The sequence below is a fragment of the Ochlerotatus camptorhynchus genome, unplaced genomic scaffold, assembly GCF_037179485.1.
Source record: "Ochlerotatus camptorhynchus isolate MF236.1 unplaced genomic scaffold, CSIRO-AGI_Acam_v1.1 ptg000206l, whole genome shotgun sequence".
In the NCBI taxonomy this organism is placed as follows: Eukaryota; Metazoa; Arthropoda; class Insecta; order Diptera; family Culicidae; genus Ochlerotatus; species Ochlerotatus camptorhynchus.
In genome coordinates, this window is record NW_027040696.1 from 262,743 (window position 1) to 285,980 (window position 23,238).

Here is a 23,238-nt window from a genome sequence, read left to right on the forward strand (position 1 = left end):
CGTCAGTGGAAGCGATAAAACAGAACGTGAAGTGTTTTGACGCGTTTGCACGCATTGACTCTGTTGTGAAAAATGGAGATCGAAACAGAAAATCTAATTTCTCTTGTTTTCACAAAGAAACCGCTTTGGGATAAAACGTTGAAACTGTACAGGAACAGATTGGCAGTGGACAAAATTTGGAGACAAGTTTCTAACGAATTGGGCGGTGAAATAACAAGTAAGTTAGATAATAACCAAGTGTTTCGTTTTGTTCAATTTATTATCATTTTTAGCCGATGCGGTCAAGAAAAAATGGAAATCGCTACGAGATACTTTCGTAAAAGAACTGAAGAAAGTCCCGGAAGGAAGATCCGGAGACCCAGCACCATCCAATTATGAAGTATACTCCGCTTGGCCGCATTTTGAGTCGATGCTTTTCATCAAAGACCAGGTTAAGCCAAGAAAAGCTGGAGGGAATCTTTCTGTTGTTGACTCCGATAGAATGGACATTATTGAAGATGATTCACATCCAACAGAAACTTGCGACGAGCCGAACGAGGAAGTTGTGATACTGGATGATGGTGTAGACAAAGGACATGAACATATCAACCCGCCACAACAGAGGAACATCAAGAGAAGTGCGCAACAGCAATTGATTGCTATCGAGGCACGGAAGCTGAAGCTTCTGGAAAAAAAAAAGTAGACAAGGCTAACGCTGATGACGATGAAGATGAAGCTTTCTTTAAAAGTCTTCTACCTCATGTCCACAAACTGAAACCAGAAGAAAAGATCGAGTTTCGTATGGATGTGCAAAAGTTAGTCCAGGCACATGTTTACAACAAGAACCGATTCCTGAATGATCCGAATGAGAATAACCCAAAGCAGCTTTCTACGCCTACTCGGAAGCCAGTAGGAGTATCGTTTAATGAGGTTCATCAAGCAACCCCTCTCTCATCTGGTTCCGAATACAACCGTTATTCACCTGTTACACCCATCCATGGAGAAATTGTTACCATTCAATACCAGGATGATCCGGCAAGCAGTACACCCCAACTATCTACGAACATCGCACCTGCAAGACAATACTATTCAGTGATCACTTCTCCCATCTCCAGTGCGGCATCGCGACAATAATGTTTATTTCAAGTTAAAATAAATGTTTGCTTTACATAAATTTTAAATTTAACTGAGCTTGTTTTTGTTCACAAAATCATTGAAATAATTTCGCACAAAACGCCCTGTTTTTGTGCAAATCTTATTGGAGCTGCTTGTTTGTTTCTTGCTGTCGTTTATTTTGTTCAGTTCAGCAGCTTCTTCCAACAGTGTTTCAAGACCTTCGTGATCAATGATTACATTATGAAGTATGCATATCGTCTTAACGATCTCATCAGCGAATTCCGCATTAGTCTCAATTGGCTTCCATAGGATCCTCCACTTAGCGGTCATTATTCCAAATGCACATTCAATACATTTGCTTGCTCTGGACAATCGTGCATTGAAATATTCCTTTTCCGGATCAAGCTGTGATCGTGGATATGGGCGGAGCAAGTTCCGCATTAAAGGATATGCTTAATCTCCGACGAAAACGTGTGGCATATCCAAGCTTAACTCTCGATCTGGTAATGGAGTATCTGGAGGAACATTCAACTTTCCTTTCTCCAGTTGGTACAAATCGGAGGCACTAAATGTTCCTCCATCACTTTGCTTGCCATATCCGCCAACTTCCACCACCAAGAACTTAGCATTGGCATCTGCAACAGCTTGCAACACGGTTGAATGGAATCCTTTATAATTAAAGTACATTGATCCGGATCCATTTGGACATTTTATCCGGATATGTTTTCCATCAATGGATCCGACACAGTTCGGAAAGTTTCCATTTCGTCCAATATTCTTCAGCTGCAGATTCAAACATTTGTTTCGTTGGAGTTGGCATGTAGATGGGCTGAAGGATTTCCCACAAAACCTGACATGTTTCCCGCACTATATCAGCTACTGTTGATCGACCCATACGGAAAGAAAAGCCAAGTGTTGTAAAAGATGATCCAGCAGCAAGGTACCTGTATAACAGATTGCATAGTATACATTAATTTGTGAATTGAAAATTCAAACAGATAATTTAATTTTAAGAATCACTGTACCTTAGGGTGACAACTAATCGTTCGCAAGGAAAGATTGGTTCTTTAGTGCAATTTGTCCAGTCTTTACTTAGCTTATTCTTCACCATATCCAACACTAAATCAAAAGTTTCCGTGGTCATCCTTGTGTAGGATCGAAACTTGTCGGGATATTTTCGAAGCTCCTGGTAAATTCGGTGAAACTCTCCATCTCTCCTTCTATTTCGGTTGACTGGGTGTACAGCAAAATCTCTTTCTTTATTCAACATAAAATTTATCGTGCTTGAAGAAGCAAAGAATTCATCATCGGACGAATACATTTTCACTTGAGACAAAACACATGCAACTTGAATCAGAAACGCGCTTGAAACGCACTGACAGAAGCTTTTAGTATGTCACAGCACGCTGTGCGCAACGCTTTGATCAATTCCAGTTTTAAAACCGCAAAGCTTCGCTTCCCGTTACGCCTTAGCATGTCATCGGCCTAAGACTGCGGCCAGGCTTATAGCAGATAATGCAAATGTTCTGTTCAAGTGTGATAGTTGTCTATCAGATCAGAGTTGTGACGAGCAGAATGATCTGATCTCGCGCGTCAAAAGGATAGAGGAAGAGATGAAGAAGGTTTTTCAACTCTCGGACTCGATCACTGGCATGCGAGATAACATTGCAGATATTAGAATAAATGTAAATGGTCTTAAAAATTTGATTTGTGAGAAATTGGAAAATATGAAAAGTTCATTTTTTAAAATTGATGCGGAAAACCAATTAGCTGTAAAGAATGATTAGTAATTAGTAATAGTGATCATGATGATGATGTTGTTTCTCAAGAAAATGCGAGTTTTGCGGATGTTGAAAAAAGACATAGTTGTATTAGTCAAAGTAAAACTAATAGTAACAGTAATAGTAAAAGTAACAAACCAGAAAATCGTAAGACTCGTCCAGTCATTGTGATTAAACCGAAAGAGTCCAAACAACCTTGCGAAGATACTCGTAAGTTTTTGAAAACTCAGTTGGATCCAAAAACACACAAAATCAGTAATTTTAGGAATGGTAAAGATGGCTCCATTATTGTTGAGTGTGCAACAGGAGCAAACGTAAGTGATGTGAAAAATGGTATTGAAAGCAATCTGGGTGAAAAATATAGTGCTGTTGTTCCCACTTCGGTGCCAAGATTGAAAATAGTGGGCATGAGCGATCAGTTTTCCTCCGATGTCTTTATTGACTACTTACAAGTCAAAATGAAGAAATCGCTATTAATGATGTAAAAGTAGTAAACATGTTTGAAAATCCACGCTTCACTTATAACAAGTTTAGTGTTGTAATTGAAGTCGATGTCGATACTTATAAATGTTTGTTATGTGCGAAAAAAGTAAATGTAGGGTTTGATTGGTGCTCGATAGTTCCCGCGATTAAGGTGTTGAGATGCTTCAAATGTGCAGAATTTGGGCACAAGAGCATGGATAGCAAAAATTGTGATAGATGCTCTAGGTGCAGCCAACAACACAAAACGTCGGAGTGTACGTCAACTGTATTGAAATGTATTAATTGTTTGAAAATGAATAAAGAACGTAAAATGAACTTGGACGTCAAACATGCCGCATTTAGCTCGGAATGTTTGCTCTATAAAAGACTTTTTGATCAGAAGAAAAGCAGTTTGCGTTTCAATAAATAGCTGCCAAGTTCCAGGAATAATAATCAATTCGATTTTTGTATTTTAATATTGCGGGGTTGTCAACAAACTACGTAGCATTACATTACGGAAAAACGTCTTCTTTTAGTTTTATTATCTAAAATTCATATTGTAGAAACTGAAGCTTTGATCATTGTTGCTTGTTTATCATATTCTAGACACACTGGCGGTGTTGCTATTTATGTCAAAGAATCAGATCCATTCAACCTTCGTACCAACGAAGTTATTGATGGCAACTGGTTCTTGGGCATTACAGTTGTACGTGGCATGAAGATGGGTAATTATGGTGTTTTGTATCATTCTCCCAGTTCTAGTGACCAGCGTTTTGTTGAAGTTTTAGAGAACTGGCTCGAGACATTCCTTGATTCTAGTAAATTGAATATATTGGCTGGTGATTTTAATATTAATTGGCGTGATAACCATAATTCGAATCATTTGAAGCGTTTAGCTGAGTTTTTTAATTTAAAGCAAACGGTAAATGAATAAACGCGTATTTCCAGGCACAGTAGAACTTTATTTGACCACGTTTATTCCAATTTTGATTCCATTTGTTCAGTTACGGATACTGATTTGAAAATAACCGATCATGAGACTTTAGTGATTAATGTCTTAGACCATGTTAACGATAACGATAATTTTGTAAAATTGAAGTGCTGGAGGAAATATTCGAAGCAAGCTGTTTCAAATCTTGTTGAGATGAATCTACAGCTGTTCTTAATAACGATTTGAAAACGTGTACTAATCAACTAGTTGAGCAAAAGTTTGTTTCTTTGAAGAACTCGAACAGCTAGTACAATTTGGATCTTTTGCGTCTTAAACGGAAAAGGGACAAATGGTACAAAAAGTTTTGTAGATCTAATAATGACAATCATTGGACTAGGTACACAATCGCGCGTAATAAGTATTCACAATCGATAAAGAAAACTCGTTGTGAATATGTTCAAAGGAAGATTGATCAGCATCAAAACAACAGCAAAGAGTTATGGAAAATTTTAAAATCTTTATTAAAACCTAGTAATTGCAAACCGCGGTCCATAATTTTTAATGGCACATTAGAATAGTCAGAACAAGTAATTGCAGCTAAGTTTAATGATTATTTCGTAGACAGTGTTTCATTGATTAATCAATCTATTGAATTGGTCGATGAACCTGACGAAATAAAACAGCCAGTTAATAGTAGTTGTAGATTTGAAGTTTTTCACATTAGATGAACTTAGAGTTATTTGGTTTTCATTAGGAAAATCGGCTGGAGAAGATAATGTTAATGCTAGAGTTATTCAAGATTGCTTTCATGTCATTGGCCACATCTTTCTGGACCTTATTATTGAATCATTGCAGAATGGACATGTGCCACAAATTTGGAAGGAATCCTTAGTGATTCCTATTCAAAAAGTTGCTGGAACGATTAAAGCCGAAGAGTTTCGTCCCATCAACATGTTGCACACATTAGAGAAAATTTTAGAACTTGTTGTTAAAGGTCAGCTGTTGGAGTATTTAAATAGTAATAGTTTGTTGATACCAGAACAATCGGGATATCGGGAAGGTCATTCTTGTGAAACCGCGTTGAATTTGGTATTAGCGAAGTGGAAAAATAACTTGGAGTGTAAAGATACGATTGCTGTTTTTTTTTGGATCTTAAACGCGCTTTTGAAACAATTTCTATGCCCCTATTGCTACGATCAATCAAGCGGTTTGGAATAACGAGTACTGCATAGAAATGGTTTGAAAGCTGTTTGTCTGACAGAACTCAACGGACTGTTTCCCGTGGGGAAGTGTATTGGGGCCCCTGTTATTTATTATGTATATTAATGACTTGCGACGTGTTTTACGATTTTGCGACATTAATCTTTTTGCAGATGATACTGTGTTATTCATTGCAGCCAAGGATTTAGATGATGCCGTTTTACACTTGAATGAAGATTTGCGTTCTCTAAGTAGATGGTTGAAGTATAAGCAGTTGAAATTGAATACAAGTAAAACTAAATTAATGGTAATTTCACGGAATCGGTTAAATGAGATCGTCTCTGTTGTAATTGATGATGAGACTATTGATCGCGTTCGGGAGACTAAATATCTTGGCGTGATTATTGATGACAATCTTAAGTTTAACTCTCATATTGATAATGTCATCAAGAAAATTGTCAAGAAGTATGGAATTTTTTGTCGACTGAAAAACGATTTAACTATTGCCAGTAAAATACAGCTATGCAAATCAACCATCTCTCCTCATCTAGACTTTTGCCCTTCCATTTTATTTCTGGTCAATGCAACACAAATATCGAGATTACAGTGCTAGCAGAATAACATAATGCGTTTGATTTTGAGATGTAATAGATTCACTTCCTCAACTTTGATGCTAAACGCCTTACAATGGTTGTCGGTGAAGCAAAGAATTGTATATTTGACTATGGTGTTCATTTTTAAAGTAGTTAATGGTTTGCTGCCTCGATATTTGTGTGATCGAATTGAAAGAGGAAGTGCCTTTCATATATATAATTCTAGAAACGCGGTTGAAATAAGAACACCACATTTCTTGACTTGTGCTTCACACAATTCATTATATTATAAAGGAATCAATGTTTTAAATTGGGTGCCTAGACATATCAAACGTTCTGCAACACTTACAGAATTTAAAAGACACTGCATTTCACACGTCAAATCTGTCGTTTGAGCAGTTATACAGTTGATTGATTGTATCTTGACGAAGTTATCTATAACGGATTATTTTGTATGGATGGCAGTTATAATGACTTTTTAATAATTATTGTAGCACTGCAAAAACCATTTCTGTTCACCATGATGGTGATGATGGATTTTTTATATTTGATTTAATAGTAGTAGATTAATTTAAAAAAAAGTAGTCTACAAGGGTTTGAGCCTCGCGCACGTATTACGGATATAGTGGACTGAGTTTAACATTTGATAAACAAAAATACAATTTTGAAGCTTATTTGGAAGATACTTTGAGTTAGTAGTAAGTTTTCTGGCAAATGTTAAGCATTGCTGACATTGCTGAAAATTATGATAGCATCAGATTGCGGGGTTGCTAGTGTAATAGGATGCTTTGTTGATTGTTCATTAACTCTTGATTGCTTGTAATACTTATGAACATTTTAGGTGGACAAAAAGGCGAACTAAGAGGTGGACGCCTGAGCTTTTCCACATTTATATCACTGTGAAGCAACTGTAAACTCTAGAGGCAATTTATATCTGTAACTGAAACCAGTTCGATTTTGGTTGCTAACCTGGTTAAAATGTCATATTTAATTATCTTAAAGATAAATCGTCCAGCTCAAACATTTATAGGGGTAAGAGGTGGGACCGTCATCATCATCGTCATCACACATCCAAGAGGGTTATTTAAGGAACGCTATCAAAAGACGTGCTGCCGGGGCTTTCAGTGCACCACCGGTTCAAGACTGCTGCCTCAAATTTTTCCATCATCGTTCAACAACGGTTATCAATTCATGCACAGCGCAAAATTATCCCTCCGGCTAAGAAGGATTTAGATATTACCCTAGAATGGAAAGAACCTGAATCCTTAGATCTACGTACTTCAATTCACCGTCGATAGCAATAAATTTCTGATGGTGAACTTCAACAAAGACACTAACCAGGATTTGATCTTCAGCACCCACGAAAACCTGAATGCCACATACTGCTAATCCATAATGACTTGTTCGATGCTCGATTTCGAAATTAAAACGCATGAAAGTACTAAACGAGTCCACACATAATCATTTCACTGGATGCTTATACCTACCTTGACCACTTGGTTCCAGTCCTTAACACTCCACATACGTTTTACTAGCAGTGTATTTTCACCAATCCGAGAAAAGCAATAAATGGTCCTAACACTCTTTTTCTAAACTTATAAGACTCAGACGTCTAACAAGACTAAAACTTTAGTTCAGCATCATTTACAAGCACCCAAATACAAATTTCACTTGCTAGTTCTTGAACTCCTGATCTTCAAAATGATAGTATTTATCAACCGGTTGATTCAGTTCGAACCAACTTGTACTAGCAGAAAATTAACGTAAATTTCAATAAACTTCTGATAATCAGCCCAATCTTTTCTTCCAAACAGTGTTTTTGTCAGGACTAGGATGCGTAAAAATTCTCCCCGATAATTACCTGTCTAGGTTCTGCACAACACTGATTGGAAAATACTTGAATGCACTGAAGTCCTTCAGTTGTTCAAACTAGCTTATTACAAATATTTCGTACGTACGTTTCGTCTGTCCTGAGAAAGACTCTCTTTCAAACTAGACCTCCTGCACTGACCGTCAGTGTCAGCGTCAGTTGTTTGACAGCATCATCGTCGTTGAGCCGTGTGGACCGAATCTTCGGTGATGATATACGATAGTTTGCCTTCTGTAGTGATAAGGCGGCACAGTCTCCCCGGACATAAATTACGATCACCGACCTATCTCTTCGAGTCAACATACGTCGTCGTCTCGCCGGAGACAGCACGAGTACACGTTGCATGAATAGTGAGTGCATGATTAACGGGTGATCTTGCTTAGGAATTTTCGGAGCAGTTGTGCAATCCGGAAGAAAACGATAATGGAATGATTTGGAAGGTCAAATAGAATTTATTTCAATAGCTTTGAGTGCTACAATTTCGTGTCAACGTTTTCGAAGCTGTGAACGACGGTTGTGGTGGTGGCCAATCTTTTGGGGAAGAAAGAGTTTCTCAGGAACGGAGCCAGTAAGAGTGGATCCAAATCGGAGGGATTCTGTCGTCCCAGTATGAAAGTATATAGTAATCCCGAAAACGCTGTACTACAAACTCCTATGAGAGTGTAATATAGAAAGGACACGTGATGAATAGATTTTTCTATTTCAACGGGAGTTTGCACATTAGCCGCTACTGTAGCATTGAAGAATTCATATGTGCAACCTTCAACGGATAGAGGCTTAGTAGGATGAACGATCTCCTTCATGGCGATTGATATTTGAGCTCGGATGACAATGTAAGTCATTGTTAACAGACCAGTGCAAGTTCCGGCTAGTGCACTCTGTTAGGAAAGATAAATTAATTTTAAAACGCTGCTTTTGTCTAAATTTAACTTCTACAATACCTGTGCGTTGATCCATGGCAATAGCATTCCCATTAGAAATACTCCCAGCAATGGACCCAGAGAAATGGGAACCAAGCTCATTGACAGCTGAAGAACAGTTCCAAGTTTTTCCACCACCATCACTAGAACCACTGCTATGATGCCAAACAGCAACACCGTCCCTCGCATCAAGTAGCGTGTTTGTCGTTCGGAAAGCTCTTTCCTCAGGAACGGTTTAAAGAAGTCCTCCAAAACAATTGCAGCCAAAGAATTCAATCCGGTCGATAGAGAGCTCAGCGAAGCACTGAATATTCCTGAAATGAAAAGTCCTGCTAGCCCTGGATAATCACCAAACACTTTCATCACCAATATCGGTAGCAGCTGATCTTTCTCCTTCGCCAGCTTGGTTGTCAACGGATCGCAATCGTGAAAAGTTGCGTAAATCAGTAAACCGTTGTAGAAACAGGTCAACATCAAGCAAATAATGCCGATGGTAAACATCAGTAATGCCTTCCGGGCATCGGCAAGTGTCGGTAGCGAGAGATATCGTTGGATCATCATCTGATGAATTGCGTTTTTTGCTATCCAGAATGAACCACCTCCGAAGAAAATCGCCCATATGGTGGTTCTTTCCGTTGGATCCAAATTGAAGCTGAAATTATGGTCAACTGTAGTGCGTCTAAATTAAGCAACTGCCTTGCAAACGGTTATTACTTAGGGGGTTCAATTCTTCCGCTGGCCAAATTTCTCTCGATGAGTACACTCAATCCTCCAATTTCGGCAGTACCTTTCACAACGATCAAGATTAAAGCACCGATCATAATAATTGTTTGAATAACATCCGTCCACACCACTGCCTTGATGCCTCCCTGAAATCAAAGTTGTCTGATAAAAAAGAGGACCATTGACTAAACGGCGAGTCCTGTCAACAAAATGGACTTACAACACTGGTGTAGAAAATGCAAACCGTACATACGACCGAGGTTATAAAATGCACGTTTATACCCGAAACTGCAACGAAAAAAAATAGATTGTTTTAATATGTGAATGAAGACACTGGCTTTCAGAACTGTTGTCGTAAAATTTTAGCTTAGTGATCAATTTTTTTTCATTTGACACCACATATACAAGATCAACGTAATCAAATTCGGTCATTTATTTTCGTACATTTTACCTTCAACAAAAGTATATTGAGTAACATATAATAATAATACTTTTTTTTTCATTTTCTAAGGATTATTCCATGATATTTATGAGCAAGGGGAACGCCAAAGGAAAATCCAAGGGCAATCTGATTATAATCAATTATAATATTTATAATCAAGAAGTTTGTGGGGAAAATTAATCCGGAGCATCATTCCTTGGACATTTAGGGTTATACCCAAGTAACAATTCAGTAACCATCCCAAGTAACAATTCAGTAACCAAGCATTTCAAAGTGTAAAAAATTCCTGATTAGTAATTCAGCTTTTTGCTGTTTTAAAAAACCTTTTATAGTCTGGCAAGAAAGTCAAAAACTGTCTTGTTTTAAATATAAATTTAAAACAGTTCTCAATCCCTCATTAAAACTGCTCTCTAATTCAAGCATAAACGTCATTAGCAATTGTTTATAAGTGTCTTGATAAAATAGTTTATAAACTTGTTCAATCATTATAAAAGCAATCATAACATCATTAGGTTTTGCATTAGAGCAAAAAGCATTTATTTTTGCTTTTTAGGCTTTTTAAAGGGCATCATAAATTTTCCAATTACTTTGTTTACAAATTGAGCTTAATATATGGTTCCTCATAGTAAATAAAAGTCAAATTTATGACAATGAAATCTCGAAGGATAGAAGGATGAAAAATTCAAGTCGATTTCAGCCAAATTTACCTCTTTTGGAAGAACCAGCACACCATCAACGACTAACCATCTCGCGGAGAAGAGTAAAGTGAGCGGGGCCCTCGAATTCATAAAACATTGTCGAAAGTCGAAAAACATACCAGCCTTTTCCAGATCTTGCGAATAGATGACAATCGAAATAACAACCGGCAGCAAACCACTGAAACTGTTCGTTACCGGATAATTGCTGGTTTCCGATCCATAGCAGTGATTTTATTCGGCGAAAGAATCAACTCTTCGCAAATTTCATTCAAGAGTACATCCCTGCATCGTTGGATGGTGCACTTCTGTAACTATCCGGAAGAAGGGGATCTTTTTCGGGAACGATTGCGCTTTCAGCTGTTCGAAATCCGAAATGTTGCAAAACCAACTATCTGATGTCGTTTTCGTTTTTGCGGTGTAGCACTGGTGTAGTGTAAGCAGGAATAAGCGCGAGTCTTTGACAGCTCAACATTATTTGTTTGTAAACAAAGGTGCATCCTATATCTACACCCTAAAATATTTCGGTGTACGGCAGTGTAGCACCGGTGTAGCTACACCGCAAAAACGAAAACGACATGAGTAACTGCTCCCAATCCATCGGGAGAAAACCGCCTGGAAGAACACTGGATCCCACAGCGCAACTAAATATCGAAAGATAAACAAACTTTGACGTTTAACTTTTTGCAGGCAACTTTGCCTCCATAAATGCTGCCACAAATCTGAACGGGTTAGGATCAAGCAAAATGGCCTTAGATAAATACAATTCAGCCTGCAAGTTTTCTTCATAAAAGCCATTTTAAAACCTTATAAATTTGTTAAGGATTTCTTGAAAGCCAAACAACTTTTTCACAAATGACCCATGAAAATCAAGTTTTATGCCACCGCCATGTTACAATTAGTTTGCTTGTTTTTTACAATCTTCGATTTTCAATCTATATTTCCTTGAATTTAACTATATTTTGGTAAATTTGCAAAAAGCAAACATTTCAATGCGAAAATCATACAAAAAACAATCTCAGCCTAGCTCGATCTGAAGAATAATTTTTTTTTTTCAATATAAAATAATTAGTCAAATCGGCGTTTTACAAGGGCGGACTTATTTTTTTCGATGTTTTCACGTAGATTTCACATAAAATTTAAGAGAACTTCAAAGGAATTCGTAAATTAATTCCTGGAGAGTTTGCCAAACATGTTTTGAAGAGAAATCTACGGAATTTGTGAGGATAGCAGCAACTAAATTCTTAGGAAACATTCAATGTGATTAGAAATACAAACGAAGGAGTGAATTTCAAATGAATTCAATGAACATGCTGAAAATTATTGCAAAGTGTTTCTTACTGAAAAGAACTCCATGGTAATACCGAAAAAATTTGAAGAAAATTAAATTCGTAGGAGAGTCCCAACATTTTGAAAAATATTTCAAGGGAATTTAGTTACACATTCCCAATTTATTCCGGTGATATTTAGAACATTCAAAAACGCGTTCAAAGAAAATTTTGAGGAGGATTTACGAATGTTTTTAGAATTTCATGAATAATTCCATGGGAACTTCTGGCGAATTGAAAGCAAACGCTGAGTAATCAAGCTGCTGCCGTTTGTGGTGAAGAAAGAAGAAGGTTCAGTGAGCAGTAGTGAAGCATTCGAGGATGCGGAACAGCGTGGAGCTGGCAGCATGCCTCGTGCGGTTCGGTCGACAAGAGGTGTTTGGCCAAAATACTACGATGACTTTGTTGTGGACTTTGCGGCGGGAGCTGCATCCTGTGTCGTGGAGGAACCATACAATTACCGTGAATCGATGCAGAAGATTGAATGGCGGAGTGCCATGAAAGACGAGTTGGCGTCTCACGTAAAGAACGGAACCTGGGAACTCGTACCTTTACCACCAGGCAAGAAAGTGGTAGGTTCAAGATGGGTGTTTAAGATTAAACATGACGAGGAGAAAAGAATCGTTAAGTTTAAGGCTAGGATCATCGCTCAAGGGTACACCCAAACGTTCGGAGATGATTTTGATGAAGTGTTGGCGCCTGTTGTTGGCCATGCAACATTGCGAACGTTTCTGGTTGTTGCCGCTAAGCAGAAGCAAGTTGTACGTCATTTGGACGTCAAAACGGCGTACCCTTTACGGTAGCCTGGAGGACGAAATATTTATGCGAAAACCACCGGGGTTTGAGGACCAGGAGAAGATGACATCTCAAACGCAGCATCTACGGCCTACGCCAGTCAGCCAGGTGCTGAAACAGGCGTTTAAACGATGCATTGTGGATCCATGTTTGTAAACTCGGAGCAATAGGGTAGAGAACTACTTCGGCTTAATCGCCTATTTTGGGCCTATCGAGCAGAAAACTTCAAATAAATCCATGATTTCAGAGTTAACAAGTCAATTATGCGTTTGGTACGATACTTTAGTTTATAAGGTACGGAACGAAGTCACTGAGAACGCTTGATATGAAGGTTTACACCCATTATTCCCAAAAACAAAAGAAGCGCTCCGACCGAATCAATTTTTATCTTCATCCGATAGGCCGAGTTTAGAATCCGTAGGCTGAATTTGGCGTCAAGAAGCAGTGTTAGAATTTTGACAATATCTCAACGACTGGTTTGTCTTTATCAAATCTTACGGTACATACGGAAAGGTAAATACATTTGGAAGCCATCAGTAATACTAACATTCCGTTTGGTGCTAAACTACGCTAGATTAAGAAAGACTAAGTGCGGGTTGTGCTTAATAGGCCGGAAATTGGGTAGTTAACCCTAACGGAGTCAAATGTTATCTCCTGGTTTACGTTGACGATTTCCTGATAGAATACACAAGCGAGGAGGAGGTTTATCGGATCTGTGAAAGCCTGAACGAAGAATTCCAGCTAAACTGTCTGGAAGAGATGCGACACTTCCTAGGCATGGAAGTTCAACGAGAAAACGGCATCTACAAGATAAGCCTGTCTAATTACATCGACAAACTCATTGAGAAGCATGGTATGCGGGATGCGCCGATGGATGTCAGTTACCTGAAGAGGAATGAAAAAGAAACAGTGTTTGAAGATGGAACGAAATATCGTAGTCTGGTGGGTGGATTGCTGTACTTAGCCGTTAATGTGCGTCTGGATATTGGTGTATGTGTAGCTATTCTCGGACGGAAAGTCATTGCCCTGTGTGATTCGGATTGGTCAGCGGCGAAGAGAGTGCTGTGATACTTGAAAGGAACGAGCAATTATCAGTTACGGCTAGGAGAAGACGTAGATCAACCAATAACTGGTTATGCAGACGCCGACTGGGCCGTTGACACGGATAGCAGACGTTCTACGACTGGATTCGTGCTCTCGCTTGGTGAAGGAGTTGTTTCGTGGGCGAGCCGTCGACAGCAAAGCGTTACCCTATCAAGTAAGGAAGCGGAGTATGTAGCACTTAGTTAGGCCAGCCATGAAACTTTATGGGTGAGGAAGCTCCTCTGCGACTTTGGCGAAGCTCAGGATTCTCCAACGCTCATCAAGGAGGATAACCAAGGGTGGTTGGCCTTTTTCAAAACCGAAAAGTCGAGTCGTCGTTCCAAACACATAGGCACGAAGCAGTGTTTCATCCAGGAGCTCTGTGACAGGAAGGACATCGTACTGGAGTACTTTCAACAGACCTTATGATCGCAGATCTTCTTACGAAGCCCCTGGGACCTGTGAATCACCAGAAGTTCTGTAGTATGATCGGATTTCAGGTGAAGACGTGAAAAGGCTGCTCATCATCGTCGGGATACAATGGTCACTGTCGGGATACAATATTCACCTGTTCACTATACCGATCTTGGTCCGTCATGTGCATTTGCCGTACCTTTCGAGATTCACTTAATGAAGTGCAAGAGTAACAAGAAGTAAACATTCTGTGTCAGTCCAAACTAAGTTCTTGTCAGAATAAGTTCGTGTACTATTACCGTTGATGCTAAAGTTAAAAGTATTTTCGCGTGTGTAGTTTTCTTTATTTCTGTGCCGAATTCTCGACGCTGTATTCCGCTGTTTTTCTCACAGAACTCCCGTCAAATAATAGTGGCTGGTATTCAGTTAAAAGATGTTTTCTTGTTTTGTTTGTTTGGCAACTCTTACAAATATCGACAATGTCACAATGTGACAATCGACAAATAAAAAATAAATAAATAAAATAAATAAATAAATAAATCATGTTCATGATTATTTCCATGAAAGTTTTAAAGGCCCAAGCGCAATGACAGCGGACAAGCCCGACTAGTTAGAATCAAATTGACATCGGTTAGACTTCTTGATGTCATTTGTGACAACTGTCAAACTTTCCGTTTCCGTTCCGCTTCCGTCCGCATTGCGTTTGGGCCTTTTAACAGCGTAAAACCAAACGTCAAACTTGTTCGAGCCTCGTTTGTGTGCTGCGATGGAAGAAGTTTTCGGTGCCGTCGGTGAAGACACCGCTTTACCTCCATAAGAGTGCTCAACAATTCTCTCGGCATCTTTAAATCATTCGTTGAGGAATAAAAAAATCGAAAGTTGTCCGTATCTTCATTTCTCAATGGATGATTCATAAAGCAAACTATGTATTTCTCAAAGTAAAAATCAACCTGTACTGACTGGCAAACTACAATACGTAATCTTGATATAGAACAGGCAGTGGACACATTTTATCAAATTATTTATAGAATTCTACAACAGACGGTACCCTTGAAGCAGAGGAAACCCACAAATTCCAAGACACCAGGTTGGTACGATAAAAAGGTTAAAAATAAGAAACAGAGAGTACATAAGACTTATAAAAGAAACCATAGTGAAGAAAATCTTACATTTTATCTAGAAATATGCGATCAACTGAATTAAGAAATGAAAAATGCATATGAAGAACATAATACCAAGGTAGAAAATAATATTAAAACAGATATAAAATCATTTTTTAGCTATGCTAAAGAGAGACAAAAATCAAAGAACTGTCCTTCTTAAATGCAGTTAGATAACAGAACCATCTTGCATGCTCTTGACTCCTTGGATACGTCAAAAAGCGCTGGTCCAGATCCAGCTTTTCTTCTAAAAACACTTTCAAAAGAATTAGTAAAGCCTTTATTTTGGTTGTTTAATTCATCGTTAAACGCCAGCATGCTGCCTCCAATCATTTTTAATCCATATTTTTAAAAAACGAGAAAAAATCGGATTTCACAAACTATCACGGGGTTGCTATATTATCTACTATTCCTAAAATTTTCGAGTCCATCATTAATGCCAGCATATTTTCCCAAGTAGCATGAAGTAGCAATTTCAGGTGAAATGGGGCACCGATTTCCGAGATTTGTGTGATTGAAAATTTGAAGTGGAAGTGCATGTATAGACTATGTGGCGGCCATTTGTGGACTCTACAAGGAATCACCTTAAATGTAATGGATAAGGGAAATTACGTAGAAACATTGGTGTGCCACAAGGTTCGCATCTTGCTCAACTACTATTCATCTTATTTGTAAATGATATAGAGTACATTTTGAAGCTGCTTCATGTTTCAATATTTGCAGACATTGAAAAAATATCACTTAAGACAACAATTGTAAAACGGTCTACACTGATTGACGACAAATAAATTAAAATAAATAAAAAAAGACGACATGACACTTTTCATGAAAATATCTAAAACATCTTATCTACAGCTATTTCAGCAAGAAGTTAACATGTTTTACACATGAAGTAAGAAAAATTTGTTATAGCTTAACGTTAGTAAATGTAATTCTACATCGTTTACAAGAAAGCATGCCATAGTAAATGACACAATTTCCCTTGGTGAGAAAACACTTGAAAGGTGTAATCAAGCAAGGGACTTAGGCATTTTTCTCGACTCTAAGTTGTCATTTGTTGATCACTACAATAACATTATATATAAAGCAAGTAACATGCTAGGGTTTATCAAAAGATTTAGTCTGCACTTCAATGATCCATACCCAATTAAAACATTGTATGTGGCCTATGTGTCAACCGCATTGAGTCTGTTCAAAAACAGTTTTTGTTGATTGCCCTTCAAAAATAAGGTTGGACGAGATTACCACTTCCATCTTATGAATCACGATGTTTGTTAATAAATTTAGATGGACTGGAAAAAAGAAGAGATTTCACGATGGTAACATTTATAAATGATTTTATTGCTCAAAGAGTTAATGTTCCGGAAAATTTAGAAAATATACATTTTTATGCTCTCACTCGCTCTCTGAGGATTAGGAACTTGTTTTACATTAACAATCAAAGAACAGGCTATGCTAAAAATGGGCTTTTGAATAGAACTATGTCCAGCTATAACGCATATTCCCAATCAATTGATGTTACAATGAATAAAATAACACTAAAAAGGCATTCTTTTTAAGGTTATCCAGGCAATAATATAAAAGACATAGTTAACACTCATTAAGCACTCATTGTAATTGGTCTACGATTGATTGACGACATAAATAAATAAATAAATAAATAAATAAATCGATTGATATTAAGAAAGCTTGCGGTAAATTGATTCCGGAAGCGCGAAGTGAGCGGTGCGGGAGAAACATACGTCCGGCAAACAGCAGGTGTGAATGAACCTGCCTCGGAGAGCCCAGTGACAAGGGTGGCTGAAAGCGAAGAGGAGATGGGGTGACTGTCGTCAACCTCAATCCACTAGAACAAATAACAATAACCTAAAATATGTTTGAACTTGAATACATTTTTCATAGTTTTTAATGAAGTGCATGCAACCAAATTTGAGAGCGTCACGAAAAAGCAATCTTCAAGGTACAGCATAGCACTGATGTGCAAGCAGGCTTTTGCACTAACCTGAGCATTCACTCTATATTCACGCATGCACTCCGGCAAATGAACTTGCACCCCAGCATGAGTGCAATGTTTACGTTCGAACATCGCTTGCTTCAGCGCTTGAAAACATTGTTCGTACTCAAACGCTCGTGTGACTGGCAAACACGATACATTTTCAGCGTGATGGAAAACTTATTTTTATCCGAACATTTATTATTGGAAGGAAGCTATTACTGGTAAGTACACTGGAAGCGGCTGCTATTGTGAAGCTATCATTCATGTGCTATCAGCTATCAGCTGCCATAAGTAAATTCCAACAAATCCCATAAATAATTCTCCTACTAGAATTTGGTAAATTGGTTCATTAAATAATTCAATATATAATTTTCTACTAAACCTCAACAAAAGAAGGGGACGAACTTTGACGTTAAGTATAGAGAACGTTTCAAATATGTCGAGCACAATATATTCAAATTGTTAACCCCCCTCTTATGTCACGCATCTTTCCAAACTTATCATGTAAGGCCCCTCCCCACTTTTTGTTCCCTCTGTATATCTTTTTACTCCATTAATATTGAGAAATGATGAAGCATACCGGTTTCGATATGGTCATTCTTGTTTTCTTTTTTTCATTTGTTCATCGATTTCAAATCCGCATACGATACAATCGATTGAAATCAGCTATGGCAGATTATGCACGAGTGCGGATTTCTGGATAAACTGACGTGATTGGATTAGACTTGCCATCAACGCATCAAAGACAAAATACATGAAAGGAAGAGGTTCTAGGGAAGACAATCCCACCTCCCACCCCGAGTTCAGATTGACGGTGACGAAATCGAGGTGGTCGATGAGTTAGTGTATTTGGGCTCACTGGTCACTCACCGCCGCATGAAGTTGACTGTCTACAAGACGCTGATTAGACCGGTGGTCCTTTACGGCCACGAGACCTGGACTATGTTCGTGCAGGAAAAACGCGCCCTTGGAGTTTTCGAACGGAAGGTGTTGCGTACCATCTACGGTTGAGTGCAGATGGATGACGGAACGTGGAGGAGGCGAATGAACCACGAATTGCACCAGCTTCTGGGAGAACCATCCATCGTCCACATTGCAAAAAATGGACAACTAGGGTGGGCTGGGCACATCGTAAGAATGTCGCACGACGACCCAGTGAAAATGGTTCTAGAAAGCGACCCAACAGGAACAAGAAGAAAAGGCGCGCAGCGGGCAAGGTGGTTCGACCAAGTAGAAGGTGACCTGCGGACCCTTCGTAGACTACGAGGCTGGCGAACTGTGGCCATGGATCGAGTAGAGTGGAGACGAACAATGTGTCGTTTGTTCGATTTCTGCTCTGTCGTTGCGTCCGTGTTTGGGATTTTTCGTTACATGTCTAAATTTTGATTTTTTTTAATGTGTCCCCCAGTATAGAAATTAAAGACGTAGTCCTACGTCAAAACATTAATCAAAACTGTACACGGTTTTGCTCTTTACACAGATTGATCATCGGTTAGAATAAGGTAAACATGTGACTATTAGATACTTTGACTGGTAAATTATAGAAAAGAAAAACAAGGGAAGCCATGAAAAATGTGGAGGTGGATAGAAGTTTCTCCGGGAAGAGTAGCCATTTTACAAGGATCTACTAACCAAATTGAAACGAGATAACATCCAATCTGAACTTTAAAAAAGCTTTAAATATTTAGTCTTTCATATTGACGAGGCTTGGTTGCTCAGTGGTTACCGTTTCTGCTTACTTCCTTGCAATTTTTCACTTTTCCTTATTTTATCCTTACTAGATTCAACTGAAAACGAATGCTGCTTTAGCCAACCGATTGCATCACTTACCACAGTGATATATATACAGTACTTTCTCGATTTTGTCAGCCCCATCTTAAATTTTAGGCTGACAAAAACGGGAAACTGACCAAATCGGGATCAAAACTATCACATAAATGAAATCCTTATAGGGTACGGGGTGCTATGGGATAATATGATCAACAGCGCTTATTTACGTGTTTTGCAAAACAAATTTAATGGAGTTTCACCCATAATCACTAGCAGAGCTGCAGAACAATCATCTGGGAAATTGTTTATATCAATTAATCTTTTAATAGTACGAAGAAAAAAAACGCTTTTGTTCATATAACACCAGGGTGCGTTTTGCCCCACCTTGTTCTACATATATGGCTATTTTTTGTAAAAACTCTTCTAAACCATCAAATAATAAGAATTATTGAATCAATTTTCCTATGACGATAATGAAATATGTATCAGCTTTCAAAGCAGAGAAAATGGGGGGGGGGGTAATCAAAAAGCCATACCTGTATGGAAGTTGGCACGGGATGGTATCCACTAGTTGCCTAGTGCAGCTCCCCAAAAGCCCATTCCTTACTCTCTCCTCTGCCTGGATCCCCCCGGGACCACGCTGAAGCGACTACTTCGAGCGGGCTGGCACTTTGCATGCTCTCAGTGCTAGCTGACGTTGCTAGATCGCTGCTCCTCTCTCCATTCCAAGTGCCTTCCTCTGGACACATTTCATCGACGACATTCTCCACTTTAAGGACAGGCATCTCCCTTCGCACTGTCTCGCACCTTGGACAGTCGAAGACCATATGCTTCGGCGTTTCATCCACGTTGCCACACTCCGGACAGAGGGGTGACGCTGCGTGTCCGAACCGATGCAGGTATTTTCTACGTGTTTTCTGTTCACCTAGGTCGAAAGAACCGGTAATAATCTACCGTTATCCATCGTGTTCCACTTCTGTTGCCACTTTGCCAAAAACTCCGCTTTCACCACTTTACGTACTCTACCGGCTTCTCTCCGACTGTAGCACTCACTGTCCTCCGCCGGGTGATGCCGATAGGGATCATTCCGGCGATAGCGCATACTGCTTCCGATGAGATGGTTCTGTATGCACTCACGACTTGCATGGCCATGAGCCGGAACGTACTGCTCAGTTTCCTTTGGTTCTGCTTCGTTTCCAGTGCTGCAAACCAGGCTGGACCTCCATATCTCAGTATCTACCCTGAAGACGCCTCTTAATATTGCTGGGAATAGAGTTGTTCAGCATGATTCTGGCTATTGTGTAAATGGCCTTCGAAGCATTTTCACAGATATATTCGACGTGGTTGTTGAATTTTAGCCGGTCATCGATCATCACTCCCAGGTATTTCAACACGCGCTTCGAGGCAAAGGCGTGCGTTTCACCAAGGATGGAGCCTTGTGCCTCATTCTATGCATCGCTTAGGCAATGGCTTTCCAGGTTATCACGGGGCCATATCGATCTCCTCTTCACTTCTGCTTGGACGCCTTTTCGGCTCTCTCGACCGTTGTCCGAATTGCATCCACCGTTGATCTCCCTTTTCGGAATCCAAACTGCCTCTCCGACAATCAAAACAAAAGCTGATGGGGCTGATTGGACTTAAGCTTCGCCTCTTTCAATTTGACGATGTTATTAATCTCCGCTGACAATGAAGCAATGTTTTTATTACAATTGCACAAAAAAAGAAACAGGTTTTCCGTGGTAAAAATGATTTTTCCAGCAAACATCAATTCAAAACTAACAATTCCTAGCAGGAGAATATTAAATTAATGTAAGTGAATTAAAATGTCAAAGATACATTGGATGAAAGACCTGTGCGTTGAATTGATTAATATTTGAATGAAAGAGCACTTAAAATCGTCAATTGTTTTACCATTTTACCCCCGCTTCCCCAAACATTCACATTTCAGCGAAGTGTAAGAATAAAAATTATTCACAGCGTGAATTTTGAGAATTCATGTTTAAAAACTCAATATTTTGATGAAATCTGCAGGCTGACAAAATCGGGAAAAAAGCTGTCAAAATAGGAGTACACAAAATGGGGAGCTGACAAAATCGGGAAAGCACTGTATATATATTGAGTCTTTTCATATTGAAGGCAAAGTGCTTCCTGCTACAAACATCATAAATAAAAAGTCCTGTCTGTGTGCGATACTTTTAATTATAAATCTTAATAATCAAGGAAAAATAGGAAAGAGATAAATATAAATTCATAAGACACTGCTCACGATAAAAGTAATGGCTACAAGTTCATTTTTAGACAATCCATTTATGGAGTAAAAAATACTCATGATAAAAAGCCCGCTATAAACGGGATCCCGGGAATTCAGGTTTTGTTTCCCGGGATTCGGAAATTTTCATCCCGGTTCATCCCGGGTGGGAAGCTTTAGTTGCAGCTGAATTTATTTCAAGCAACTTTACTGAAGAATAAAGAAAAAATATCTTTTGAAGCTCGCATTTTAGAGATTTGAATTCAATGATACAAAAAACTGCTTTGAACAACTAGAGTATTCATAACGAATGTCAATAAACTGGCTTGAAATTAGAAACAGAAACTCTCTTTGTGTTTTAACATTCTAATGAATGAAATTTAAGTTGGGTGGGTGAGCCAGTAGTGGAGGAACTAAGCAGATTTATTTATAAAAAAAAATAACTAAACGATGCACATACAATTTGTAGACCTAAATCTGTAGCTTTCAATCTCTATTTTACAAGCAAAATATTACATTTTTTGCTCTCCCCTTTATTTCGAAACCTGGCTACGCCCTTGCTACTTGGCAATGAACACCCCGCGGATGTAAACAGATACAGACAATAAAATCGAATATATTACCTTGATTAAATGCCAATGCCGGTACGAATATGACAATTGGTAGGTGTAATAGCTATGAAATGAAATGGAAATAATATTAACGTCTCAGCAAAATAAAAACTAATGGTTCACTTACTGTCGCTATTGTAAACAAAATTGAACCTAGCAGACGTATTCTTCTATCAAACCTCATTTGAAGGTATTCGTACACCGATGTTATCTGTAGTCCTTGAAATACGGGTAGGAATATGAAGTACATAGCAACGCACATTGCTAAAATCCCCGAAAATATGTACGCAAACTGCATGCCATACAAATATGTCTCAGTTGACGCTCCCATCAGTGCAATACCGGATATGAAACTAAAAACAACCAACGTTAAAAACCAATTTCGCCTGAAACACACAAACACATTAATTTGGCTTGTTTACCTTGCCACTAACGACATTGCCACAGGGAAGATTTTCATTTTTCGACCACCAACCAGATAATCGAGTGCCTCGGATCCTCGTCGATGGTTCTTTCTTCGAGCATGCTTTGCATGATCTTTCCAACCAAAGAAAATGCCTATGACTATACAGACAAGCAGCATACCGGAAAATACCAGATAATCCACCAGTCCGAATCGCTGCAACGACCGGCTAACATCTTGTACGCTCAATACTGCTCCCACTATGCTTGCATTCATGTTGAACTAATCCTACCACGATACTAGTAAATTCCTAAACTTCACTTCAACACTACCTACAACCTGAATCTATGACAACTTCAGCGCAAATGGTACATTAACACTCGTCTCGTGAATATTTCCGCAAACTTTCATAATTTATGGAAGGATTAAAGCATCATGTGCTTGCCTACTCAAATACTGAGATAAAGGAGTGTTTTACTGTTGTCTGCTCGTGAATCGTCGTCATTTTGGTTCATATTTTCCCATTATTTATAGCTCAAATGACAAAGAGCTCAAGAGCCAAACGGAAGGAATACGATCAAACTAGATCAACGTAGAAAAATGCTGGAGCTCTACGGAGTATACTACTGTTTAAGTTGCTTGACAAACAACTTCTGAGGCAGTTTATTTTGTCCATGCAGCGGTCATTTCAGTAATTCGTTTTTCTCTCCCGCTAACA

At 38.8% G+C, this 23,238-nt stretch overlaps 2 protein-coding genes across 3 annotated transcripts in view; both read right to left on the minus strand.

Annotated features, from left to right (window-relative positions):
* LOC135703036 (sodium-coupled monocarboxylate transporter 1-like) overlaps positions 1-8,010 on the minus strand; it is a 37,357-nt gene extending 29,347 nt beyond the window's left edge. Inside the window, exon 1 of one of the 2 annotated variants that reach the window (XM_065224136.1) lies at positions 7,924-8,010. The gene's annotated coding sequence lies outside the window, so the exon portion shown is untranslated. The remainder of the gene's footprint in view (positions 1-7,923) is intronic. The other variant, XM_065224135.1, reaches the window with a different exon arrangement.
* A 95-nt stretch (positions 8,011-8,105) lies between these two features.
* Positions 8,106-22,830, minus strand: LOC135703037 (sodium-coupled monocarboxylate transporter 2-like). The gene is made up of 7 exons (XM_065224138.1): positions 22,540-22,830; positions 22,245-22,470; positions 22,130-22,181; positions 9,796-9,863; positions 9,567-9,721; positions 8,874-9,504; positions 8,106-8,810 (listed from the first exon to the last, which is right to left on the minus strand). The coding sequence occupies exons 1-7, from the start codon at positions 22,794-22,796 to the stop codon at positions 8,406-8,408; spliced, it is 1,794 nt and encodes a 597-aa protein (XP_065080210.1). The 5' UTR covers positions 22,797-22,830; the 3' UTR covers positions 8,106-8,405.
* Positions 22,831-23,238: the final 408 nt, after the last annotated feature.

Bases quoted from the DNA above. Each gene is read 5' to 3' on its own strand.
- LOC135703037 (XM_065224138.1), bottom strand. From the start codon at position 22,796: ATGAATGCAAGCATAGTGGGAGCAGTATTGAGCGTACAAGATGTTAGC. The intron at 22,182-22,244 runs GTAAGTGAACCA...TTCATTTCATAG, and splicing joins TTTTGTTTACAATAGCGACA to CTATTACACCTACCAATTGT. The intron at 9,722-9,795 runs GTAAGTCCATTT...CTTTGATTTCAG, and splicing joins GCATTTTCTACACCAGTGTT to GGAGGCATCAAGGCAGTGGT.